Raw genomic sequence first — 22,352 nt, 5'->3', positions numbered from 1 at the left:
TGTTTCTCTGTAAGTATGTAAGCTTCGCATTAAATGCGTAATGATGCAGAATTCAGCCTATGCACTGGATACCTTTAACTGGTTTCAAACTAACTAGGTATATATCTCACAGAACAGAGAAAGAGATGAAAGATGATTGTAGGACTTCAGGGAACTTATCACCACCATATAAGAAATCTCACCTTGGACTAGAGGATTATATGAATCAAAGTTCTGTGGATGGACTTACTATGCAAAATCCTTGTCCTGCTGAGCACAGCCTATGTACAATCAACTTTGCTCAGGTAAATAATTTAATTACAGTCTGGAAGTGCCCCTTTTCTCAAACTCCAGAGGAAGAGGTTTCCAGTGCAAATGTGTTCACCTGTTTTACTGACCTGGTAGGTCAGCTGGTGAATGAAACCCCTCTATTTTTTCGCACGAGTATAATCAAAGTTAATCATTCAGGCAAACCCCATCTTTGCAAGCCTGAGTTTTTAGGGTTTCAGCAATAAGTGATAAATTTTAGCAAAATTCTGAGGATTTTTGAAAAAGAGCTTTGATGGAAGAAGTTACCTAAGACTCATGTATTCATTCAGTCTGGCCTCTTGCTTTTACTTTTTTTTTTTTTTAATTAAAACTACGTTCTGCTGGGCTCACTACATTTTCATTGTCCCCTTCATTTGCTTTGCTTAAAACAAGCTTTATTTAAATTGACCCTCATCCTTTGTCCTACTCTTTTCCATTCATTTCAAAACATAACTAAGTTTTACATTTTCTATTTGACCAGGGTAATGTAATCCATTGCTTTGCAGTGGTTTGTGTATCCCAGTTCTAGCATATTTGTGCTAGAGAAGTATCATATTTCTTCATGAGAGAGATTCCTTGTCAGTTAACTCAAGGTTTCTAGTGTTGCTTCATACCACTGTTCATGTACTTAATGTGGAATAGCTGATGGGTAGTAGCTTGTTTCCCCAGTGCAACCTGTAGATGTGTCAAGACCCATCTAAGGTTAGACCAGGGTGCAAAGACTTTGCTCATATTGGACTGGCAGAGAGTGTGAGAGGAGGCAGCTTGTAGTAGAGTATTCCTGTTCTTAGCAAAGGTGCATGCTATAAAAGACAAAATGTAGGTATGTTGCAGAGCTTGCTGTCTGTCTTTGGCATGCAGTAGTTTTGTAATGGTTGGGGGAATTCATATTCTTAGTGCCACTGAGCAATTTGTTGTGTGAGTCATCAGTGACAGTTGTGCTGTAGGAAGTATAAATTTATTTCAACAAACTATCAATCCAGTGAGCTGCATATAAATTATATATTGCCCAAGTGTTTCTTGTCCTTGACAGGCTAGTATCCTTCACCCTCGATTAGCTAGAAATAAAACCTGACAAAATGTAATTATGATGATGTCATTAGATTTTCTGGCTCTTCAGCATTTGACATGTTTTGTTTCCTTCTTGTTTTCTAGAGTTATTTCTCAGACTTACAAACTTGTTTTATTTCAAATATTTTATTTCTAGAATGAAACGTGTGCTCAGGATTGTCAACAGCAATGTGTATGCAGCACAGAAGAGACTTCAGGTAGCATGTGCTCATATCTTAAGTCAGCAAAATTCCACACTTGTGTATCTTGCAGTTATGCAAAGATGAATCAACAAAATGGAAATGTTTTTTTATTGACATAGTTAAACAATCTACTTCATAAGCAAAAATAAGAACCCACAGCATAGCGCCGTTCCCCACCCTATCATTACGTTTCATTAACACAAACTAGACTTGGGAACTTTTGGAATGGCACCTTAAGTTTAAATATCAATGGAAGGGGAACTTCTTGCTCTTTCCTCCCTGCTATGAGATCCTACTGCTTGCCATTGCTGGGTTTAGCACTTATTAAAGCATGTTGTGAGCCTCTGATTGACGCACCTGTCAAATATGAAGGTGGTAGAGGGAGAGAACCTGTGTAGTTTTCCACTGGCTTAGTGAGCTGTAGTGAGCTCATGGAATTGTCAAGTTGATGCCAGTGTCACAGTTGTGTGAGTAGGTGGACTGGACTGTGCAAGTCTGAGCAAGTGAAAAAAGGAGAAGAGGGGAAGAAAATGGAAGAAAACAGAATTCCCTCTTTACCCGGCAATCAGCTGCTAACTGATTAAAAGTGGTGAAAGGTACCAAGGTAATGGCTACGTGTTGTTAAAATAAACTGAAATGGAGCTGGTTTAGAACCAATACGTGGCTAAGGTATGAGAAAATCAGTGTCAGAAGCCCAAAATAATTTCTTCACATGCAGATTGCAGTCTTCCTGCCAAACTCCTGAGCATGTGCAAAAGGTAGGGTTAATATTTCTTTTTAGGTGTCTGTCATTATGCTTATAAGGGTCTTGGAACAGAGCCTTGTAAATCATATTTAATTAGAAAAAGAACCAAAGTTAGTTAAGATTGGGATAACAGCTTTAAATCATCAAAAATGAGAGCTGTCTTAAGTAACAGAGTAGCACTGTTGATTTCCATTTTTGAAAAACCTTTAAAAATGTTATCTTGTTAAATTCATTCTAAAGGCAGTTGGCAGTTGTCTGTTACTTCCCAACTTTTTGACTGAATTATTTATATTTCTCATTTATTCAGTTTCTGACTATAATTCTCAGGCTCTCTTCTGCAAATCAGTGGGGAAAGGAAAAATCTTGAGTTTACGGAAAAAATCCAAATTACTCCTGCCACTTCAAAAAGTAACTCTTAATACCTGACAGTAGCATTTAGACACAGAGAACCATTTGACCATTACACAAGTTTAAATGAACAGCAAATTGTTCATTAATACCAGAACACTCATTTTAAAGGCTTCATCTCCAATAGCTATGCTTAATATTCTTCATTATGAATAGTGTTAAGGATTTCACTGGAATGAATGAGCTCCAGGGAATGATGATGAGTATCTTGTTTCAGAAGAAAGCAAGCATATTGTCTGAAGGATATCCCCATTGTCTTTTTCCCTGGAGAAACAAGCACCTAAAAGCTAATTAGTCAAGGGGGGGTGGGTGGGAATGAAGAACAATATGGTTTGAAACTTGATTTTTGTTAATTTTTTATTTCACTGGAAAATTATTGTAGTGAATGATGATCGTAGATGTCCAGATGAAGAACAGACATTCATTTTAACATTGGTGGAAATCCCAGCTGACTCAGAAGAATTTGATGCATCTGCTTTGCTGGAACAAACTTCTGAAGCATTACTACCAGCGCCAATAATTATCAGCCCAGAAAATGCAAGTGAAACAAGCCTGACTGAAGTGGAGAGGTAAACGCTTTACTTTTGAGCATCTTAGGTGGAACACTTTTCGTGAATGATTATCTTTTGAATGTGCATTACACAGTGAAACTTCTCAAAAGAAGAAGTAAATGCAAGACGAAATCATTTTAGTAGGCTGGGCAGAGTCTTAAAAGTGCTTAAGTCAGATTGGAGAAAGCTCTCATCAGAGGTTTTAAGTTACTATTTTAGTTAGTTGGTTTTTGGTGTCAGTGTTAACTTTAATTCTGATCTATTCTTTAGTGTCGATTTTTTAAAACAAAAGTCATTTATTCAACTGAATTTTATTCTATCATGGATACTTGGAAAGAAAAGTAATTGAAAATGATAAATCTAAGCATGTTTGCATTTTTACAGTACTTTAACAATTTTGTAAAACAAACAAACAAACAAAAAAAACCCAAAACAACAAAACAAAACCCTTGAAACTTCTTTTATCAATTGCTCTTCCGAATTTTTAGTCTAGATGGCCCTTTGGAGAATATGACAAATGGTAGACAAATTCAGATATTGTTCTCTTGAGTTTGTGCTGTGATTTTAAAGGCAGAAGAGCCTAAAAAGCAAATAAATGAATTCACTCAGTGGAATATTAGCTAGTTGACAGTATTTTGAGACACAGGGTTTGAGTGTATCTTACAGCAGGAGTGTTCTTCAGTGCGACATAACTGAATTATTTCAACATTATGGTTGAATTAAATCTCCTGTTCAGCTTGGGAAGAAAGAAAAATGTCAAAGGCAAAAAGATTCTGAAGACTAGGAACTGTTGTTATGTTGTAAAATGTACTACTGTATTAATGTAAGTTCTCAGGTCAAATCTACAGGTGTGATGCAGTTCTCCACCAGCGTGGAGAACTTTAAGGAAAATGTTATTGTCTTAAAGATCTATCCATTCAATAACTAAGAGTGAATTGCTCTGGAACTACTGGTGATAGACAGAATTACTGAGAGGCAGAGTTATCTGTCTCACTGTTCTCCTACTGCTATACTTTATTTCCTGGTCTCTGCTGCTTCCTGAGATTTCTCACTCTCTTTTGAGATCGTACCAGAGGGAGCAGGGAGAGTGTGGGAATGAAGATTCAGCAGCACGTGTAAATAATATTGCATTATGGCATTATTTAGGGCAGTTAATCAATTGACATATTTTTACATATTATGGAAGTATCAAATTGAGTTCAAACAGAACATCTTCTAAAGTAATTAGATGTGACTGTAACTAGCAAACTTCAGTTCACAAACTTGCCTTAAGGTAGTGCAGCAAAATAGTTCTTGATGGTAAACAGTACATGTGAAGCCAATACTGGCTTTAAGTAACAAAGAATATCCCCAATGATCCATGGGTAATTTCCATACGGAAGTATTGTACAAGTTAAATTTTGGCATTTTTTTTTACAGTCACAATAATGATTTTTTTATATAAACAGCACTGGATCCTTGACAATTGCAGCTCATGAATTTGATGCGTCTTTAAACAGTAATATGGAAACCAAACAACTACAGAATACATTAGCAGAGCCTGTTCTAAATTTGGTGCAGACAGCTCAGAAAAGGTCAGCGGCTGAGCTTGCAGAGAATGACTTTCCTCCTGCCAAGAAAACTCTGTCTACTATAGTGGAGGGTAACTTCGAAAGCCCTTGTAAGGTGAGAAGGTAGTTTGGTTAGTGTGTCTGTATGCATAGTGTAGATGCTTAACACTTAACTTGTAGTAGAGCATTTTAGTTATGTTTAATGTTTAACAGTACACTTTTAAGCAAGTGATGCTATTACCTGTACAATTTCAAAGGAAAATCAGTATCCATAGATTGCTTTTTATTTTGAACCCTACAGCAGTTTTTAGACTGTTAATTCTAGTATTATTTTTCTGGAGAATCTGTTGGCTCTCAAATATTTTTATTAAGCTTCCTAGTAGGTAGGGTGTTAATATGTTTTGTTGTTTGGTTCATTCACCACAGCCTTTCTGACAATTACATTGGAGGAGGGTAAACTTTGGATGTGTATTGGATGACTGGCAGACATTATGATTCCTAGTGGTATCTATTACATGAAGAACTTATTAGATATATTCCTAATGCTTTTTAACTTAGTAGGCACTAGTCTAAAAGAACCTGCAAATTAAAAGAAGCCAGCCTGTATTCAGTTTCCCCCTGTCCTTTTAGAATACTTGTGAGAGTGACTTCAATTAATTTCTGTGAGTAGGTTAGGATTTTGTAGTGCGTCCATTTGAGGGAATGTGTGATAATTTCCCATATGACTCAGAGAGCTTTTCTAGGAAGGGCTGGATAAAAATCTTACTCGTTCTTTGACCTCTTGTCTTGACCTCTTTGACTTGAGTCATTTTTCATGAGAACACCTTGAAAAGCCTGCTCAGGAAATGAGATAACTGGTGAATGATGCTCTACTGAAGATGTATTCTCTATCAGTCCAGTTCTTAGAAGTGTACATGCACGATGTACCTTTGTCAACTTTCATTGTCTCTTGAATGATGAAAGAATTTTTTTTTTTTTTTTTTTAACAGGGTTATTCAACTAAATCCACAAATTCTCCAAAGAGAGCTTCTGGTAGGTAAATTTAAACTTGTAAAAACAAAGTATAACGAATGTAAATGCATGATACATTACAGTTTAATACGTGTTGTCAATGTGCTAAATGGTCCTGTCAGCACCTACCTAATGTAACAGTTGAATGAAATTTTCACTGTAATACTCTAATACCACAATTTCATGTTTTTGCTATAAACTAATTGTGTTGGATTATATAGGTGGTTATTAATGGTTAGGAATGGTTCTAAAAGCATTGCCGTAGTTAGTCTACTCATGAATTACAGGAGATGTTTGAACCAAACATATTATCTTCTGCTTAGCAAATATTTCCACTTATTGGAGAGTGCTAATAATTAAAGGTCTGAACTGGTGTCTTACCATGCTATGCCAAAATACATTTTTAAAATTTTATTTTGTGTTAGTCTTTAAAAAAATACATTCACAGTTTAATCTGCCTCTGAAGAATTAACAGAAGGAGAGCAGAATTCCTGATGATGTAGCCTTTGATCATCTGAGCCCATGAAGGATTTGGAGAACTACTTCTTTGTCCCGAAATAAACTTGAAAGAGAAATTGTGGAAACTTAAACAGCTAGATTGCTAAACTAAGTTCTGTTGTGTGTTGTAAAGGATGTGGGTGGTAAAAACACACTTCCTCAAATTTTTCCTAGCTTTTCCACATAGCATCTGTAAGATTTTACAGACTTTAAAAGTAGACTGTGAACTCTTAATTCGTAGTGGTTTTAAAAAAGAGAACAGCAACAAAAACAAAAAAAATAAATTCAGCCCTTCTCTTGTGATGCAAGCCATCTTAACATTACCCCCATCTTTTGGACTGTGGTATTATCATAGAATCATAGACTGACTCGGGTTGGAAGAGACCTTAAAGATCATCTAACTCCAACTCCCTGGCCATTCGCAGGGATGCCACCACTAGATCAGGTTGGCCAAGGCCCCATCCAGCCTGGCCTTGAACACCTCCAGGGATGGGGCATCCACAGCTTCTCTGGGCAACCTCTTCCAGTGCCTCACTCCCTCTGAGTGAAGAATTTCCTCCTAATGTATAGTCTAAATCTATCCTCTTTTAGTTTAAGACCATTCCCCCCTGTCCTTTCGTTATCTACCTGAGTAAAGGTTCCTTCCCCATCCTATTTATAAGCCCCCTGGTACTGGAAGGTACTGGAAGGCCATGATGAGGTCTCCCCGGAGCCTTCTCTTCTCCAGACTGAACATCCCCAGCTCTCTCAGCCTTTCTTCATAGGAGAGGTGCTTCTCCTGCTCTCTGATCATCTTTGGTAGCCCTCCTCTGGGCTCTAACAGGTTATCATTGAAAGAACTAACTGAAGTTTTTGAATAACACTGAATAACTCAACTCTTTTACAGGGAATCCTTTTCAAAAAACAGAGGCTTCAGCAAAGAAAAAGGTACTTAATTCTGTGTTGGTGTCCAAGTCTATGTCACTCGGACCACTAGGTGAGAGAAGTCAGCATGAAACTTTGGAGAATTTAGGTAAAGCATCATTTGAGAATTCAGAATTTGATCAGGAAGAAGAGGTGATGTCTAGAGTAACCTGCAGCAGAAAAGCAGAAACAGGTGGGCAAGGAAAACTAGGAGATGTGCATGAACCTGCACAGTTGGAAACTTCTGGAAGTCTAACAGAATCTTCAAAAACTCCATTACTCAGGTATTTACGGAATAATATTTTTATCAGCCTTTTCTGTTAAAAAGACATTGTTTCCATATTGAGTTTCTGGTATCATTTTTCCACTTTATATTAAAAGGGCAGTACCCTTGTTTGTGACCATCCTGGGTAAGAATTATAGTATCTATCTTCTTCAGCAAATTAAATAGGATCAAACTGTCTCCTTTGAAATTTGATGTATTTTAGTCATTAAGTGAGCAGATACACCAAGGGACACTACTGATATATGTTGTATCTATGTAGACATTAACAGATGCCTCTTGTGAGGGAGACATCTGTTGGCTCTGATACTCATTTAGGATAATTGTCATTTTCCTTAGCTCAGTCTGTGCTTAGATATATGTACCTCTCCATTTGTTTTGATTTTTGTCCTTCTGCCAACAAAATTTATTATAGGTATAGTACTCATACACTGGATTTCTAGGCCTAACTTAAGATGCACCATTTCCCCAAAGGAGTTTCAAGCCTGACGGCTCAAAAGAAATTGTTCTCATTGGTCTGTCAAAGTGTTTGGATTATGTTCGGTTTTTTTTAATATACCCTTCTACAGTGTTTAAGTGTTTGAGTTCCTGCTGTCTATTGCACTTGTGCTCACTGGTCTCAGCTGTGGCGCTCCACTTGTCTGTCCTGATCCTGTTGTTTATTCTTTCGTTATATTTGTGCCTAACAAAATTGGTTATTTGTACCTCGGATATCCACAGCAACTGGGTAATGATGCATTAAAATTAAGAATCCTTGCCTTAGGGTTTACTTCCTAATTTGTAAACTCTTTGCAACATAAGGAGTAGCTTTGATACTCTGTACCTCCATCATCACTGTGATTTCTTCCCTGTTTTTGTACAGAAGTTTGTTTACTAGGTATAATGCTGACAATACTCTGAAACCCAGCAGCAGGGAGTCTTCTTTCTGTGGTCTAAAATAGTCTGCTGTAGCCCCATTGTCGAGAATCAGGTTTCTTTTTTTCATTGATGACACAGAGGGTGCTCTTTTTCTTTCTTCATGCCTAAGTCTCTGCTCCTCTTGGGATCTCTTTCTGAAGATTCGGTAGTTTTTTACAGGCTTTAGCTTAGTGACAAATGGTAGGTTCCTGTTCTAAGGGTTGGAGGTCCTAGTTTCTGTAGTGCTTCGTAAAACTCCTCATGTGACAAATTACTCAGTAGTAAAAACAGCCTGTCTTGGAATAACTTTCTGTTTCTTAGAATTTTCATGCGCATCTGAGGTGTGTGTTTGCTCTGTAATGAACTGGACCCCGGCTATACTATTTATATATTGCTTTAATGGAGCAATCTATGACATTCTGACTCTATTTGTTTTTAATAGGGGTGGACGAAAACCATTTGGATTTTTATCTTTAATTTGCAAAAAAAGTAGTTCTGATTCTGCAGAAGATACCAAGGGGAGTAGAGGGAAGATCCAGAAACCACAGATTGCGACCCTGAAGCGAAATCAGAAAAAAAACACTCCATCCAGTAAGGAAATTTGTTCCCTTCCCTCTACAAGCACATCATCATCTGTGGAGTATGAGGACATAACTGCTGATGCTGTAGTTACGGTATGTTTGCTACTGAATGTCCTTTCATTTTTGAGATACGAAGGACAATGAATTAGTTGTTTCAGAAGTGAGTGGGTGGGTGTACAGTGTTCCAGTTTGGAGAGAGATCTGTCTCAGTTAATAAATAGATCCTAACTTGTGCATGTCAAGGAAACTTACAAAGGAACTAAGTTGGTTTTTTTTCTGTGCACATACACCTATGAATGTTTTGGTTTCTCTGAGAGTTGTAGCCCACTATTCTATTCTGTTACATTTGCAGAAGTTGTAGAAGGTTTGTACATTCCTTCAAGATTTGGGTGAAGCTGTAAGGGCTTCTGCTGATAACTGTTTATGTGTGTATATATGATAGTTTTCATCTGGTGAAATTTTGACTTTGAATTATCTTGTAGAATCATAGAATCATTAAGATTGGAAAAGACCTCCAAGATCAGCTGGTCCAACCATCACCCTGCTACCAATGTCACCCACTAAACCACTTCCCTAAGCAACAGGTCCAGCCTTTCATTGAGCACTCCCAGGGACGGTGATGTCACCACCTCCCTGGGCAACCCGTTCCAATGCCTGACTGCTCTTTCTGAGAAGAAATGTCTCCTCATTTCCTACCTAAACCTTCCCTGGTGCAACTTGAGGCCATTCCCTCTAGTCTTATCACTAGTTATCTGCAAGAAGAGGCCGACCCCCAGCTTCCCACACCTTACTGTCAAGTAGTTGCAGAGAGCAATAAGGTCTCTTCTGAGCCTCCTCTTCTCCAAACTAAACAACCCAAGGTCCCTCAGCCGCTCCTCACAGGACTTGTGTTCCAGGCCCTTCACCAGCTTTGTAGCCCTTCTCTGGAAAAGCTCCAGGGCCTCAATGTCTTTCTTGTAGTGAGGGGCCCAAAACAGAGCACAGCACTCAAGGTGCAGCCTCACCAGAGCAGAGTACAGGGGGACAATCACCTCCCTGGTCCTGCTGGCTACACTATTCCTGATACAAGCCAGGAAGTCGTTGGCCTTTTTGGCCACCTGGGGACACTGCTGGCTCATGTTCAGGTGAGCATCGACCAGCACTTAGCCATGTTGAACCTCATTCCACTGGCCTCTGCCCATTGACCCATCCTGCCCAGGTCCCTCTGCAGGGCCTTCCTACCCTCTGGCAGATCAACACTTCCCCCCAGCTTGGTGTTGTCTGCAAACAATTCCCTCATCCAAATCATCAATAAAAATATTAAAGAGGATGGGCCTCAACACTGACACTTGGGGAACAAATTGCAGAAATAGTCCTCTGTTTTAACTGAAACCTATAGCAAATACATGAAGTCAAATAAAAGAGAATGACTGCTGTCCAGTACATGGTCTATCTCAAAATATTAATCGGCTTTTCCTGCAGAAATGTTCCTGGTGTTAGTTAGCAGAGGATGAGGAAGGAGTCTACTTGTTTTCCTTTTTCCAGTAATTCCTATTTTTTTATCTAAACTTCCTGTCTGAATAGGAAGCACAAGCAGATATATCTACATATGCTTATACACATGTACGTATGTATGTGTGTATGTCTATATGTTTGTGTACGTATGTGTGTATATATAGGTGTATAAACAGATTAAGACTGTTAAGAGTACCCTTTTCTTTTTCTATTAGGTTCCAAGTAATGAGCCATCTCAAAAGCCCCCCCTTTGTGCTAAAGATACAAAGAAGGAAGAAGAGCCCACCAGAATCTCTGAGTATTTTTTCAGTGACATCTTTATGGAAGTAGATGACTCAGAATAGCAAATTGGCTTTATAAAAATTGTGGGATTTTAGTACAACAGCAAGAAATTAATTTTAAAAGTCTGTGCTTGTTCTAATGCTTGTTGTGCCAAACTTACCATCAGCCAAGCTATTGTTAGTAAACTTCCCTAAATATGGAATCAATTTCTTCCAAAGTGACATGGATACTTTTAAAATGTTAATGTAACCTAAACTACTACATTGATGCCATTGGGTGGACCAGTGGCTTAATTTTCCCTTGTTTAGATGTTGGTAAATGGGTGCATGGCTGTCTTCAAGAAAAGTGTGACGCAAAAAATGCTTATTCTTGTGACAAGGATCCCTTTGGACTATAATGCTAAAGCTTGTGGTACTGGTTATACAAGTTCTTTACTTCTTTTTGTGAAGTATGCTATAGTAGTATGTTAGAAGGAGGAATGAACCTTTTATATATAGTGTAATCTCTGTAGATCAGGATGCAAATACTGAAAGTAGCATAGTAAATACATAGATATGTTCATCACTGCAGTTATTTTCATTAGCATCTCCAAACTACGTATTTTTATATTTAAGAAGTCTTGCATAAATTAAAAGACCCTAGCCTGAAAAGCCAAATGGTTTTGTCTCCTTTAAAATGTATAGAGGAAAACCCTGAATAACATGCTTCATTTACTGAGTGATGCTACACAATGTTAATTTTTGCAACTGTCCTACTGGAGTGAGAGGAAGAGGTTAATGTTTCCCAATATACATGCTAATCTCCTTCCAAATTTGAAAACAAGGGTTTGGATACCATTTCTTTTCCTTGTTTTTACATATAGGTGTATATATCTGTACCACTGTCCTTTGTTTCACCTGTGTAAATTAGCACAAACAGAACTAAATTTAAACCACGACTGGACAGTGAGGTGGCTTTAAGGATTTGCTGCTTGGAAGCAGTTGAATTTGAATGGCTTTCCCCATGTTCCTGGATTACTTATACTGTAACTCAATGGCATAGCTTGAGATTGTGGTGTAATTGTTTACTTGCTTAGGAAGAAGATTGTCTTGATGAAATAAGAAAGTTCTTTGAGTCTCATATATCCAGGTGGTCAATGAAAGGTGAAATACTCATTCTCAAACTTCATTACACAATGAGTGTGTACATTTAAGTAGTCTAACTTTCTCCTGATACTTAATAACAGCAAGTGCTTTTGCAAAAGAAATGATCATAAAAGAGAAACTTTGAAACTGTATTAGCCTATTTCCAGTTTTGGACTGGTTATTCATTGACTGGCAAATATTTTCATATAAGTATCTACTTAATTTTGAAATACTTCATGAAGTTTGAGAATGTTTGCCTTTTCAGAAATTACTGGCAAGGCTTATGAAAGAGCCTTTAAAACTTTGTCAATAAGGAAAAATGCATGAAAAAATTACTGCTACTGCAAATTGCTATACAAGGACATATGGCACTAGCAACAGCATCTTGTTGACGTGATAAAGAGGCTGATGTTCCCAGTAGAAAGTAACTTACTGCAAAGCATATTGTCAAAAGAAAAAGAAAAAAAAAAGACAAATCTACCACCACCACCAGAGTTTCTGCACAGACAGTATCATGTGCTCTGCCTAATCCATTTAACTTGAAATGTTTATCTAAGTATTGTCTTACTGTAAATATTATGAAATAGGTTAATGTATACATTAAGCTCAATGTATTGTATATCTTGTAGATATTTCATTTAAGCAAGTTCTTAGTTCCTAACAGATGTGGCATGTTTCAATCACTTGCACTGGCATAGCCTAAACATAGGTTTGTGGGGAGTTGGCTATGAAATAATTGCCCTAAGTACTTTCTAAGGTAATACCCATTCTATATTTTGTTGCATATATTTTAGCTTGCATTCACATTATAAGATAAAAATAATTATTTCATTACCAATATTTAAGGTGCCTTATCTACCTTGTTAATTGGGGTACAGTTTTTTTCCCTGCAGTAAACCACATGCACTTTGGTAGAGGATTTTTTTTTAAAGAACAAATTTAATTTGAATTGAGATGAGACAACTCTGTGTTGTTTTATGCAAGTTTTGTAATGGTGGGGGATGTAAGAAAGGAATTGTGAAATCTCAATGCTGATTAGTTGTAGCATTTTTACAGAGATGTGGCACAAGACTGCTTTGCTTGAAGACACGTCTGACACCGGTATTACTGCATATAAGCTTTCTGTTTCAAAGAAAGTTGTCGTATTGTATATGTAAAGTATGTGAATAAATTATTTTATATTACATGTGTTTGTTGGAATATTTATTGCCATTTCTAAATGCTTATATGTATAAAGAGTTGAAAGTGTGGGTTCAACTTCTGCTTTGCACTGTGCTGCATGCAGGCACGTTTGCATGGGGGAAGCAGACGAATACACTTCATCTTATTTTGTTGTTGGCTTTCTGTCTGGGGTGCGGCTTTATTTCCCTTCTCTTTACACAACAGGCTCTCTCCTCTCAGCCCCCGCAGCTCTGCCGACGGCAGCAGCCCCTCCTCGCCCTCCCTTTCTCTCTCTGTCTCTCTCCCTTCCACACACAGGCCAAAGGACGGGGCCAGGCTTGGGTCTGAGCCCGGTCCGGGCCGGGCCCGTGCCGTAGCCGCCGCCTGCCCGCTGAGGAGCCCGGCGGGGCGGGCGGCTCGGGGCCGCGCTGTGCCCATTGGCTGCAGCGGGGGGAGTGGCGGCGGCGGGCCCGGGACGGCCCGGCCCGGCTCGGCTGGGCTGGGCTGGGCTTCGCCGCCATGCTGCCGGGGCCACGGCGGCTGCTGCGCCCATGGCGGCTGCTGCGTCGCGCCGCCGCCGCCGCCAGCCCTGCCCGCGCGTACCGCGGCGAGGCGGTGGCGGCCGTGGGCTCGCGGCCCGACGCGGGCTCCGCGCTCTACCAGGTAGGCCGGGCTCCCGCCGCCGGGCCGCAGGCCGCCCGCCGGGCCCGGGACTGAGCCGCCACCCGCTGTCCCCGCTCGGTCGCCCCGTGTCACGCGTGGGCCTGCAGGTGGCGGCCCCGGTGTCGGGGAAGCGCCCTGCCCGCCGCCCTCCGCCGGCGAGGGGCTGAGGGAGGAGGGCAGAGGGGGTCCCTCAGCCAGGAGCTCGGTGCCCGCGGTGAACGCAGGCTTCGTGAAGCAGCCCCTCGGTCAGCCCGCACGCGGGGCCAGACGAGGCTGCTGCTGCCCCTTTGGTGTTTTTTGTAGAAGTGCCAAATCCTGTTTTATCTCTCTCAGGCGGAGTTTAAAAGCGCCGTGCAAAAAGGGCATGGGTCCGTATCATCTTCTGTCTCGCTGTGGGTTTCTTTTTGACATTCATCTTAAGCTGAGTGCCTGTTTGTGCTGTTATTTTCAGCATTGAGGAGCTGATCGATACCGTACTAATGAGGTGGAGACGGGGAGTTTGCAGGCAGTTGAAGGAGGTCTCTGGTGATTTCAGAGCTGGAAACTTTCTTCTGTTTGCAAACTAGTTCCTGAGTTGGAGGCAGGTGAAATATTACAAAGTCAAGTGTGTGCCTCCAGAAAGCTGGGTACCAGTGGAAAGAATCATCCCTGGAGGAGGAGGAGGAGAAACAGGTGGAATTACAGTCTTCTTTATGGAGATAACAGCACCCGTGTCTGGTGTAAATTGATTTATTTTAGTGGGGCATTATTAGCATCTTCGCATTGAGGATAAAAATCGTGTTTACAGTTAGGCTGAAAATAATGTAGTTTTAGGTGTGGATCAAAACCAATAGGAAGACACACATCTGTTTTAAAATTTGTTCCAAGCAAAATAACAACAAGTGAAGCAACAGCACATACTCTCACAGAAATATTTCCTTTAGTTCTGTGTTTAGTTTTGCAGAAACTAAATGTTGGGACAGAACTCAGGTGACAGAAACTTGTGTGAAACTTTAGTGTGTATATATACAAAGCTTGTACATAGGAAGTGTGTGTGTATGTTTGTGTGTGTGCGTATGTTCACATTTACAAACCAAAAAAAAAAAGTAATACTGTGTTTACTCAGCTAAGCTGAGTAAAGTAACTTTTTCTGAGAGAAGTAACTTTTTTCTAGGATACATTTTTACTTTTTTTTTATTAATGTTCATGAGTTTTGGCAGCAGTTTCCAATGGGACATTATGACAGAAAAAGTTTGTGTGGCAATGCTAGACAAGCCCACTTACTTGGATACATCTGGTACGTCATTCAAGCAGTAAGGTTCCTAATAGTGTTAGTATTTGGTAGAAATAATTATGATTAGTAGACTAGTGTAAATGTACATGGTGCTTTACAAACACAAAGAGCTGGCGTCCATGCTGTGAGGTACTTAACCATCTGAAATAAGTGTAATACAGGGAGTAGCAGTGCAAACACAAGAAGGCATAACAATATGTGATAAAGGTCTTGCCTCCTTCAGCTAATGTTTGCTTTTCTGGCTGTGAATTCAGCTAGACAGGCTGGCCTTCATAATGTAAACTGTCAAACCAGACAGGTAAAAATGTAATTTAAAAATGAGTTAGTCTAAGTTCTAGAAAATAGAGGAGAGTCTATGTAAAGATTCTAAAGATTAGCTCTTACTGCTCCTTACCTTGTGTAGCAATAATTCAGCTCATATAATAGCTGTAGGATTAGTCTGTAACTTTGGCTTCTAGATTTTGCTTTGTAGTTCCAGGGAACCCTCATATTAATAGCAGAATTTTAGAGAACTGACTGGTGCAGAGGCTGGTTTCCAGAAAGAACTTGTTGCCTTTTTGACATCAGTTAATAAAGAGCTTATTAGTAGAAATAATAGGTTTGGTTCTGAAGGGAGCCATTTATTCAAAAATCCATAGTAAGATTTGAAAACATCTTTACTTTGCCGTTGTAACATACAATGATGTCGTGTTGTGGTTAAAGACCTGAAAGGTAAGGTTAGAAATTAACTGAATTTAACTCAAATATTGGAATGCAGTGGTTTTCACAGATGGTGTAAAAATCTTTTCACAGTTTTTCATATAGGAGAATAGCTAAAGCAGCTGCCAGGAACCGTTAATTCAGAATTGGATAAGCGACCCTGCAACTGGGGTTGCTACAACCCTTTTAATTTCCTCTGCCATTTTTAGCTGCATTTTTTCCTGTGTTGAAGGTGATCTTTAAATCTCAGTACTGTCAAAAAAGGTAAGTGCGTTTGGAGGAAATAGGCTGACTGAACAAGGAGAAACAGGGAAAATTGTTTTGTGTGCAATGCTGGGAAACGAGTCGGCTATACAAGCTGAACACTCACACATACAGTAACATTGGATCTTGTAACAACTGCAGATTTTTGGTACAAAGTTAAAATGTCTTTCTTACGACTTTTACAGGGGAAAAAAGTAGTTGTAAGCACTCTTCTGAAGGTCTGAAATCAGGCTTTGCTTTCTTCATTGGTGAGCGGTTGTGTGTGTGGCTGCAGTTGCTGTCCGTAGTATCTCCAAGGAGTGCTGGAGTCCCGTTAACGAGACGCAGGTTGCTGTGTACTTATTTCTCTGTGATGCTGCAAATGAAGGTAGAACTGTCAGTAAGTCATTCCCCTCTGATTTCACAGCTTAGGAGTAAAAAAAAAACACAAAACAAAACAAAAAAAACCAACAACAACAACAAAAAACACAAAACAGTGGTAGAGGTAGGTGCTGGGTCTGTGCAGAGGGTGGGTCAGGGAGAAGGACTGAAGCATCAAAGGAGGAGTAGCGTACTGGAACAGACAACACAGCCTTACAAGCGAAGGAGGGGATGCAGAGTTTGGTGACTTCACTGTCCCTGTCTCCTGGGGCTGCAGGGCAGCTCCACAGGCAGGTAGCATTCTGCTGTCATCTTCCTGGGAGGCACTGGGTGCTGCCTGGGCACTGGGTGCAGGCTGAGCCCTGCTGCCTGCAGCATTCAGTGGGGACGTGCTTCCCCAGGCACAGGGGCTGACCTGCTGCCGACCCTGTGTACCAGGGGGGAAATTCCCAAGACCTGCTTTCTTCTGACACATTTTTACTGTTCAGTAGGATATTTTCTATCCGTAGCAATTGTAAAGGGAGAGAAATGTTTTCTTTTTAAAGTCCTTCTGTCTACCTAAAATGGTTTGAATCCAAAGCGCCTGTAACTGTTTTCATTCTCTTTGCCCTCCACCACATGGTGCCTTTCTGTGATTAAGACAGAGCTAAACAAAGCTATTTAAACCACAACACTTGCTGCTTCCAGGGGAAACCCCAGTTCTGAGTGTTCAAGTCTGAATATGAAGTTTCCAGATTGATTTTTCTGTAGACTTTAATATCTTCTACATGGCAATTAGACAAGACAGTATGATTTCTTTGGGCAACAATTAATGTATCTCTTTGCTTTGTTGCAGTTATACTTTTCAAAGCAGTTATGTAGTTCTTAGTGTGTCTGAAAAGCCAAGTTAAGGTTGACTAACATGTTCTAATTCTGAAGAAATGGTAAAAACAGCTGTAATGATCAAACACAGTTTTGGATATTTCTGCAGTGGTGAGCTCAGTACTGGTTTACTCATGTAAAAAGCTGCAAAAGTCTGTTTTTGTAAGATGAATATTGCCTAGAAGACCAGTCTTTTTCGTTTTGCAAAGCTTTGTTTTCTCTTTATGTTCTACTTGAACAATAAGAACATAGAAATTGTTTACCAATTTCTATTCAGTCTAGGTCATTCATCTTTCCGTAGAAGAGACATAGCAGGAATTAATTTGAGTCTCCATGATGTTTTGTTTTACAAAATCAGATTTGTAAAAGGCAAACAAACTTGTAACAAAACATTAACAAAACCCGAAAAGTAACGTTTCAACTCAGTAATGACTAATTCTGGTAATTGTTCATTAAATTTAGAACTGACCTTTTACAATTCAAACACATTCAGAGTTTTTGTGAAGATTGCTTACTAAATGTTTTGGGATGCCTGAGGAAAGCCGACACACAGGTAGAAATTTTATTACTTTAAAGACAGTGCAGAACAAGAATTTAATAAGGTAGATTGAAACTTTGAAAAGAAATAAATTTTGTGCACTAATTTCTGTGTTTCTTTATTCAAACATAGCACTGTCACTCTTGGTTAAACTTGAAACATTTTCCCCTACTTAGGAAAACTATGAACGAATGAAAGCGCTGGTAAAGGAACTCCAAGAAGAAGCAGAAAAAATCAGATTAGGTAAGTATGCTAGTCCACATTTTAGAATACTTGTTTAAACTAGTCCTAAAATAGATGTTTTTCTTTAAATTATTACTATTTTTCCCATTAATCAGTTCATTCAGACACAACATTAGGTGCATTGTGGTAGTCATACTGAAGTTTAGGTCATCTGTCTGCATCTAGGTGCTATCTTTCATCAGCTGAAAACTTTAAAGGGTTTATGTCCAAGTTAGCTTGGTTCAAAATATTGGTGTTTTTTTCAAAGTAATTCGGTTTCAGTAAGAAAAAGAGTCTTTAACATTGGCATTTATTTGTTTATCACAGTATTTAGTGTTAATACATTTTTTTTGCCAACAGAATATCACAGAAATATCCTAAAGCAGCAAGTCCATAAATTACTGGAAAAGGACAATAAGTTAAAGTAAGGTTGATATAATAAAACAGAAGACTAATTTCCTTGCTAGACAGGCAAAAAGTAAGCAAAATATATAGTGAAAACTGGATATTTAGAGCTGTTCCATTTTTAAGCAGTCTTTGTAATCAATGGAAAGTGTGTTTCTTTAATGAATTTAATGGCAGTATTTTTAAAATAGATAGGCCTGTTAACAAAAGGTTTTTGCTCATGCCCTGTCCTCTTCACCTGCTTCTTTGCTTCATCCTCTGCTGCCTGCTTTTATAAAAGCTTGGTTTGGTAAATGTACTACTGTTCAAGTTGTGTGTTAGTTTCTTCACTTTCAAAGGGGGTTTACAAAGACCTCTGTTGTAGTTTTGCTGGCAAAAAAAAAAGCAAATATGTACTGTTTTAGAAGATTGAAACCTGTGTTTCAGGTTTCATCTTGACTGATAGGACTGCCCGAACTAATTACAATTGACTGAGAAATACAAAATAAAATGGTTTATCAAAGCTAAACTGTGCTTCCTGAGATCAAGCATGTAGCTTTAATTCTTACCTTCTTGTGTGTGTCATGATAGTATGCTGTTTCCTATGTAATGCAACTTCTTGTACAACTTTGGAACAGAGCACATTTAAGAGTATGTGTTTAATATTCTTCCTTGTTTGCTGTGTAATGAAGCTCAAGGACTTCGTAAGGCTGTGCTGAATCCCATAGACTCCATGTGTCTCTTATGGGTGTAGAGACTGTAACAGGACAAGAACATGCATCTCAGTAAGGGAGCTCTGTCACAAAGTTTATATGTATTTTGAGAGTGTGATCAAGTGAGATTGCTTTGCCTGTCATGCAGGTGTACAAGAATCACAGAATCATTCAGGTTGGAAAAGACCTCTAAGATCATCTAGTCCAACCAAGAAGAATTGGATACTTAGACTGAATACTTTTGAGGGATAACTGCAACATGTTTTTCTTTCTAAGAGCTGTCATTCAGAGAATGAGCTCTTGCCAGAAGTCTTTGTAATGTGTATTTCATTATTTGTTGCTCTGGTGGGTAGGTCTGTTGTAATCCTGTATCACATTCTCCTGTGTAATACCAATCTGTGTAACAGGAAGGTTCATGCCACCAAAGAATGTATGGGCTGTAAAAAAATTACAGCAGGTGGATTTCTGATGACAAGCAAAATAATTTTACAACTGAGATACTGCTAGTATTTGTGACTGGCAGGAATCATAACCAATCCACAGTCACATTGAAGTCTTTATAGACATCGTTGTAGAGGAGAAATTGAACAGGAGATTTCAAGTTAAACACCTCCAACCTTTTTTCAGTGTTGGGGAGACTGCTTCAGAAAGGAGTCTACCGTAGGGTAGAGTGAACCTCTTGATCCTGAAGGAGAAATGTTCAGCAGAATGGCTATAGGGCCTGGAGGGCAAGCATTTAGGATTGGCATGTGAAGAGGGGGTATGCACAGAGATGACAAAAATCACAGGATGGAAAATGATTCTTGCAGCAGCACTGTAAGTGTAAATGAGAAAGGCAAGATGGTTTCTGCTAAGGTCAGAGAAAATGTTGTGGTAATCATGATGTGGGATGTTGAGAACTTGGATGAGAGTATTAGCTCCGTGGGTGGATATGAAAGGTTGTATCTTAAGAGACCTGTGCAGAAAGAATGTGCGAGATTTAGACTTAGGCTGGATATACAGACCTAATGAACAGACTGAATCAGAAATAATCTGCGGGCTTTGTGGCCTGCCTTATAGGTAGGAAATGATATTCATAGTGGTCAAAGAAGGAGGTAAGAGGGATGGCTTGACAGGTAGGCTTAAAAGCTCTGTTTCAGCAATGCTTAGCTAACAAAGAAATCTAAAAGTCTCAGGAGAAATGCTAGCAAAATAACACCTGCTTTATTTTGGACAAGGGGAGACAATTTTAGAGTGACGAGGTGGATCAGTGATCTGTCTACATAAAGAGACACTGTTTGGATAAGCTATTGTTATAAAGAGGCTGAGGTGTGTCAACAAATCTTAAGTATTGAATGACACAAAGCTCTAGAGAGCAAAAGATATGATTTAGGTTGGCCTCGAGTAACAGGCTGAAATGAAGCAAAGATAAATATAACCTTGATATTAAATGCTGTGTTTCTGAACTCTGATGCTCACAGCTTTGGAGTAATCTAAGGAAATGAATCCTGGTAGTGTTGGGTCTTTCAAGACTGGATTCAGCATAGCTGTTTTGAACTGGTTTGGGAAAAAGTATATTTTGTAGTTCTTATTGCTGTGCTTTTCCTCTGTGTATTCATGTTTCCAGCCCCTCTGTTGATTGCCAATCAGAGGGTGAAAGTTTCGGGCAACTGTGTTTATTAATATCTTTACATCAACACTAGCCATAAGAAATGAAGGGGAAAAATAGAGTAGATTCTGAAAGGCAAGCATTTGTATCAATACCTTAAGTCTGTTTGAAGTGAAAATCATTATTTATTGAATGCATTATTAAAGTCCATATTTGAAAAGCTGGGAACTTTTTAGTGCTTCCATTCTAAATTTTACTATAACTGTTGATTTATCTGTCTGTGTTCAGAGCAAACCTAAAGAATGACTGTTGTATCACAGGGGGTGGAGAAAAAGCTCGTAAGCTTCACACATCAAGAGGAAAGCTGTTACCCAGAGAGAGAATTGACAGGCTTATTGATCCAGGGTAAGTACTTTCTCTGTTTAAAAACACATCAAATTCTCTTTCTCAGGTCAATATTCTAAGAGACCTGTTTTCTTGTTAGTTTCCATGAGCACTGGCAGTTATCACCATGTGAAGTTTTACAGATGTGTTCTTTGAAATACTCATCTTTTTAAAAAAAGAGATTTAAAAAAAATAAAATTGAATCTTACAATTGAGATTCGGTGGCATTTGAGTATTAGGCCAATTCCTTTTTTAAAATCTTGTTATGGTCTTTGTCATTATTCAGGTCTCCGTTCTTGGAGTTCTCCCAGTTTGCAGGCTACCAGTTGTATGGTAACGAAGAGGTACCAGCAGGAGGAATTATCACAGGCATTGGGCGAATATCTGGGTGAGAGATAGCAGTCAGCTACATTATTGATGATATGAAAAGCAGTAAGGTGCAATACGGCTTAATTTCCAGTGTTAAGCTATTAGCTTTTAAGTGTTTTGTTTCAGAGACCCAAAAAATCAGCAAATTTGGTGTCTTAATTCAGTCAGTCTTAGCTAAAAGGAGGTGATTTTTAAAAAAAATGTATTGCATATTGAAGTTGGACACACAGATTTTCTGGTGTCTGATGAAGAAAAGAGATTAGTGCATCAGTAAGGCAATTTTCAAAAGACAGAACAGTATTCTAGGTTAAGAATCAGTTTCACTTACTAAAAGTACCACTAAAACTATTGTTGGAAATAAGTATAATTCTATAGATAATTATTTAGGGAGTTAAGGGACTGTGAAGCAGAACATCATAGTGCTGCAACTGCTGCTATAATGTGTATTTGAGGGAAGGCAGGTAAAGAAGGTTGCTTTCTTGAGCATCCCAAAGGTTTCAAGCGTCTTGAGTGTGTTGTACTTCTTAATTAACAAATGATTTGTTTACTAGGACCGTATTTCTCTCACAAATTTGTTTTATTTTTAGGGTGGAATGCTTGATTGTTGCCAATGATGCAACTGTCAAAGGTGGTACTTATTATCCCATCACTGTTAAGAAACACTTACGTGCTCAAGAAATTGCAATGCAAAATCATCTCCCTTGCATATATTTGGGTGAGTCCCATTGCAGAAATAGCAAATGACCTTTGTCAATGGTATTGCATGATCTCTAGATAAAACACTGCTTCTTTCAAAAAGCATTGTTGAGGCTGACAGGTCCCCAGATTTGACTAACCAGGTAAATATTTCCGTTGCAAATGCATTTTCATCAATATGATGTTACTTCTACAGATTAGTGGCAAATCTTATTGGAGAGCACTCCTAGCTTTGTAGCACTATTTTCTGCATTACTGTAGGTTTCGGTTTACAAGATACAGATGTAACTACACCACTGTATCACTTCA

At 39.0% G+C, this 22,352-nt stretch overlaps 2 protein-coding genes across 11 annotated transcripts in view; both read left to right on the top strand.

Annotated features, from left to right (window-relative positions):
- The window catches only part of BDP1 (BDP1 general transcription factor IIIB subunit), a 55,775-nt gene extending 42,723 nt beyond the window's left edge, over positions 1–13,052 (top strand). For 5 of the 7 annotated variants that reach the window (XM_083817265.1, XM_083817267.1, XM_083817266.1 and 2 more), the window contains 8 exons: positions 113–284; positions 1,496–1,556; positions 3,077–3,263; positions 4,694–4,910; positions 5,785–5,827; positions 7,191–7,491; positions 8,830–9,061; positions 10,678–13,052. In XM_083817265.1, the coding sequence (XP_083673391.1) occupies positions 113–284; positions 1,496–1,556; positions 3,077–3,263; positions 4,694–4,910; positions 5,785–5,827; positions 7,191–7,491; positions 8,830–9,061; positions 10,678–10,806 (1,342 nt within the window). In that variant the 3' untranslated portion in view covers positions 10,807–13,052. The remainder of the gene's footprint in view (positions 1–112; positions 285–1,495; positions 1,557–3,076; positions 3,264–4,693; positions 4,911–5,784; positions 5,828–7,190; positions 7,492–8,829; positions 9,062–10,677) is intronic. The other 2 variants (XR_014576633.1, XM_083817269.1) reach the window with 2 other exon arrangements.
- A 453-nt stretch (positions 13,053–13,505) lies between these two features.
- The window catches only part of MCCC2 (methylcrotonyl-CoA carboxylase subunit 2), a 39,003-nt gene continuing 30,156 nt past the window's right edge, over positions 13,506–22,352 (top strand). The window contains exons 1-6 of one of the 4 annotated variants that reach the window (XM_083817272.1): positions 13,506–13,692; positions 17,864–17,930; positions 18,270–18,333; positions 20,883–20,999; positions 21,265–21,366; positions 21,935–22,062. In XM_083817272.1, coding sequence (XP_083673398.1) covers positions 13,549–13,692; positions 17,864–17,930; positions 18,270–18,333; positions 20,883–20,999; positions 21,265–21,366; positions 21,935–22,062 — 622 coding nt within the window. In that variant the 5' untranslated portion in view covers positions 13,506–13,548. Of the gene's footprint in view, positions 13,693–17,863; positions 17,931–18,269; positions 18,334–19,022; positions 19,079–20,882; positions 21,000–21,264; positions 21,367–21,934; positions 22,063–22,352 lie in introns of those variants that run through there. The other 3 variants (XM_083817273.1, XM_083817274.1, XM_083817275.1) reach the window with 3 other exon arrangements.

This window comes from Anser anser (genome assembly GCF_964211835.1).
Source record: "Anser anser genome assembly, chromosome: Z".
In the NCBI taxonomy this organism is placed as follows: domain Eukaryota; kingdom Metazoa; phylum Chordata; class Aves; order Anseriformes; family Anatidae; genus Anser; species Anser anser.
This window is presented reverse-complemented; position numbering and strand designations above follow the sequence as displayed.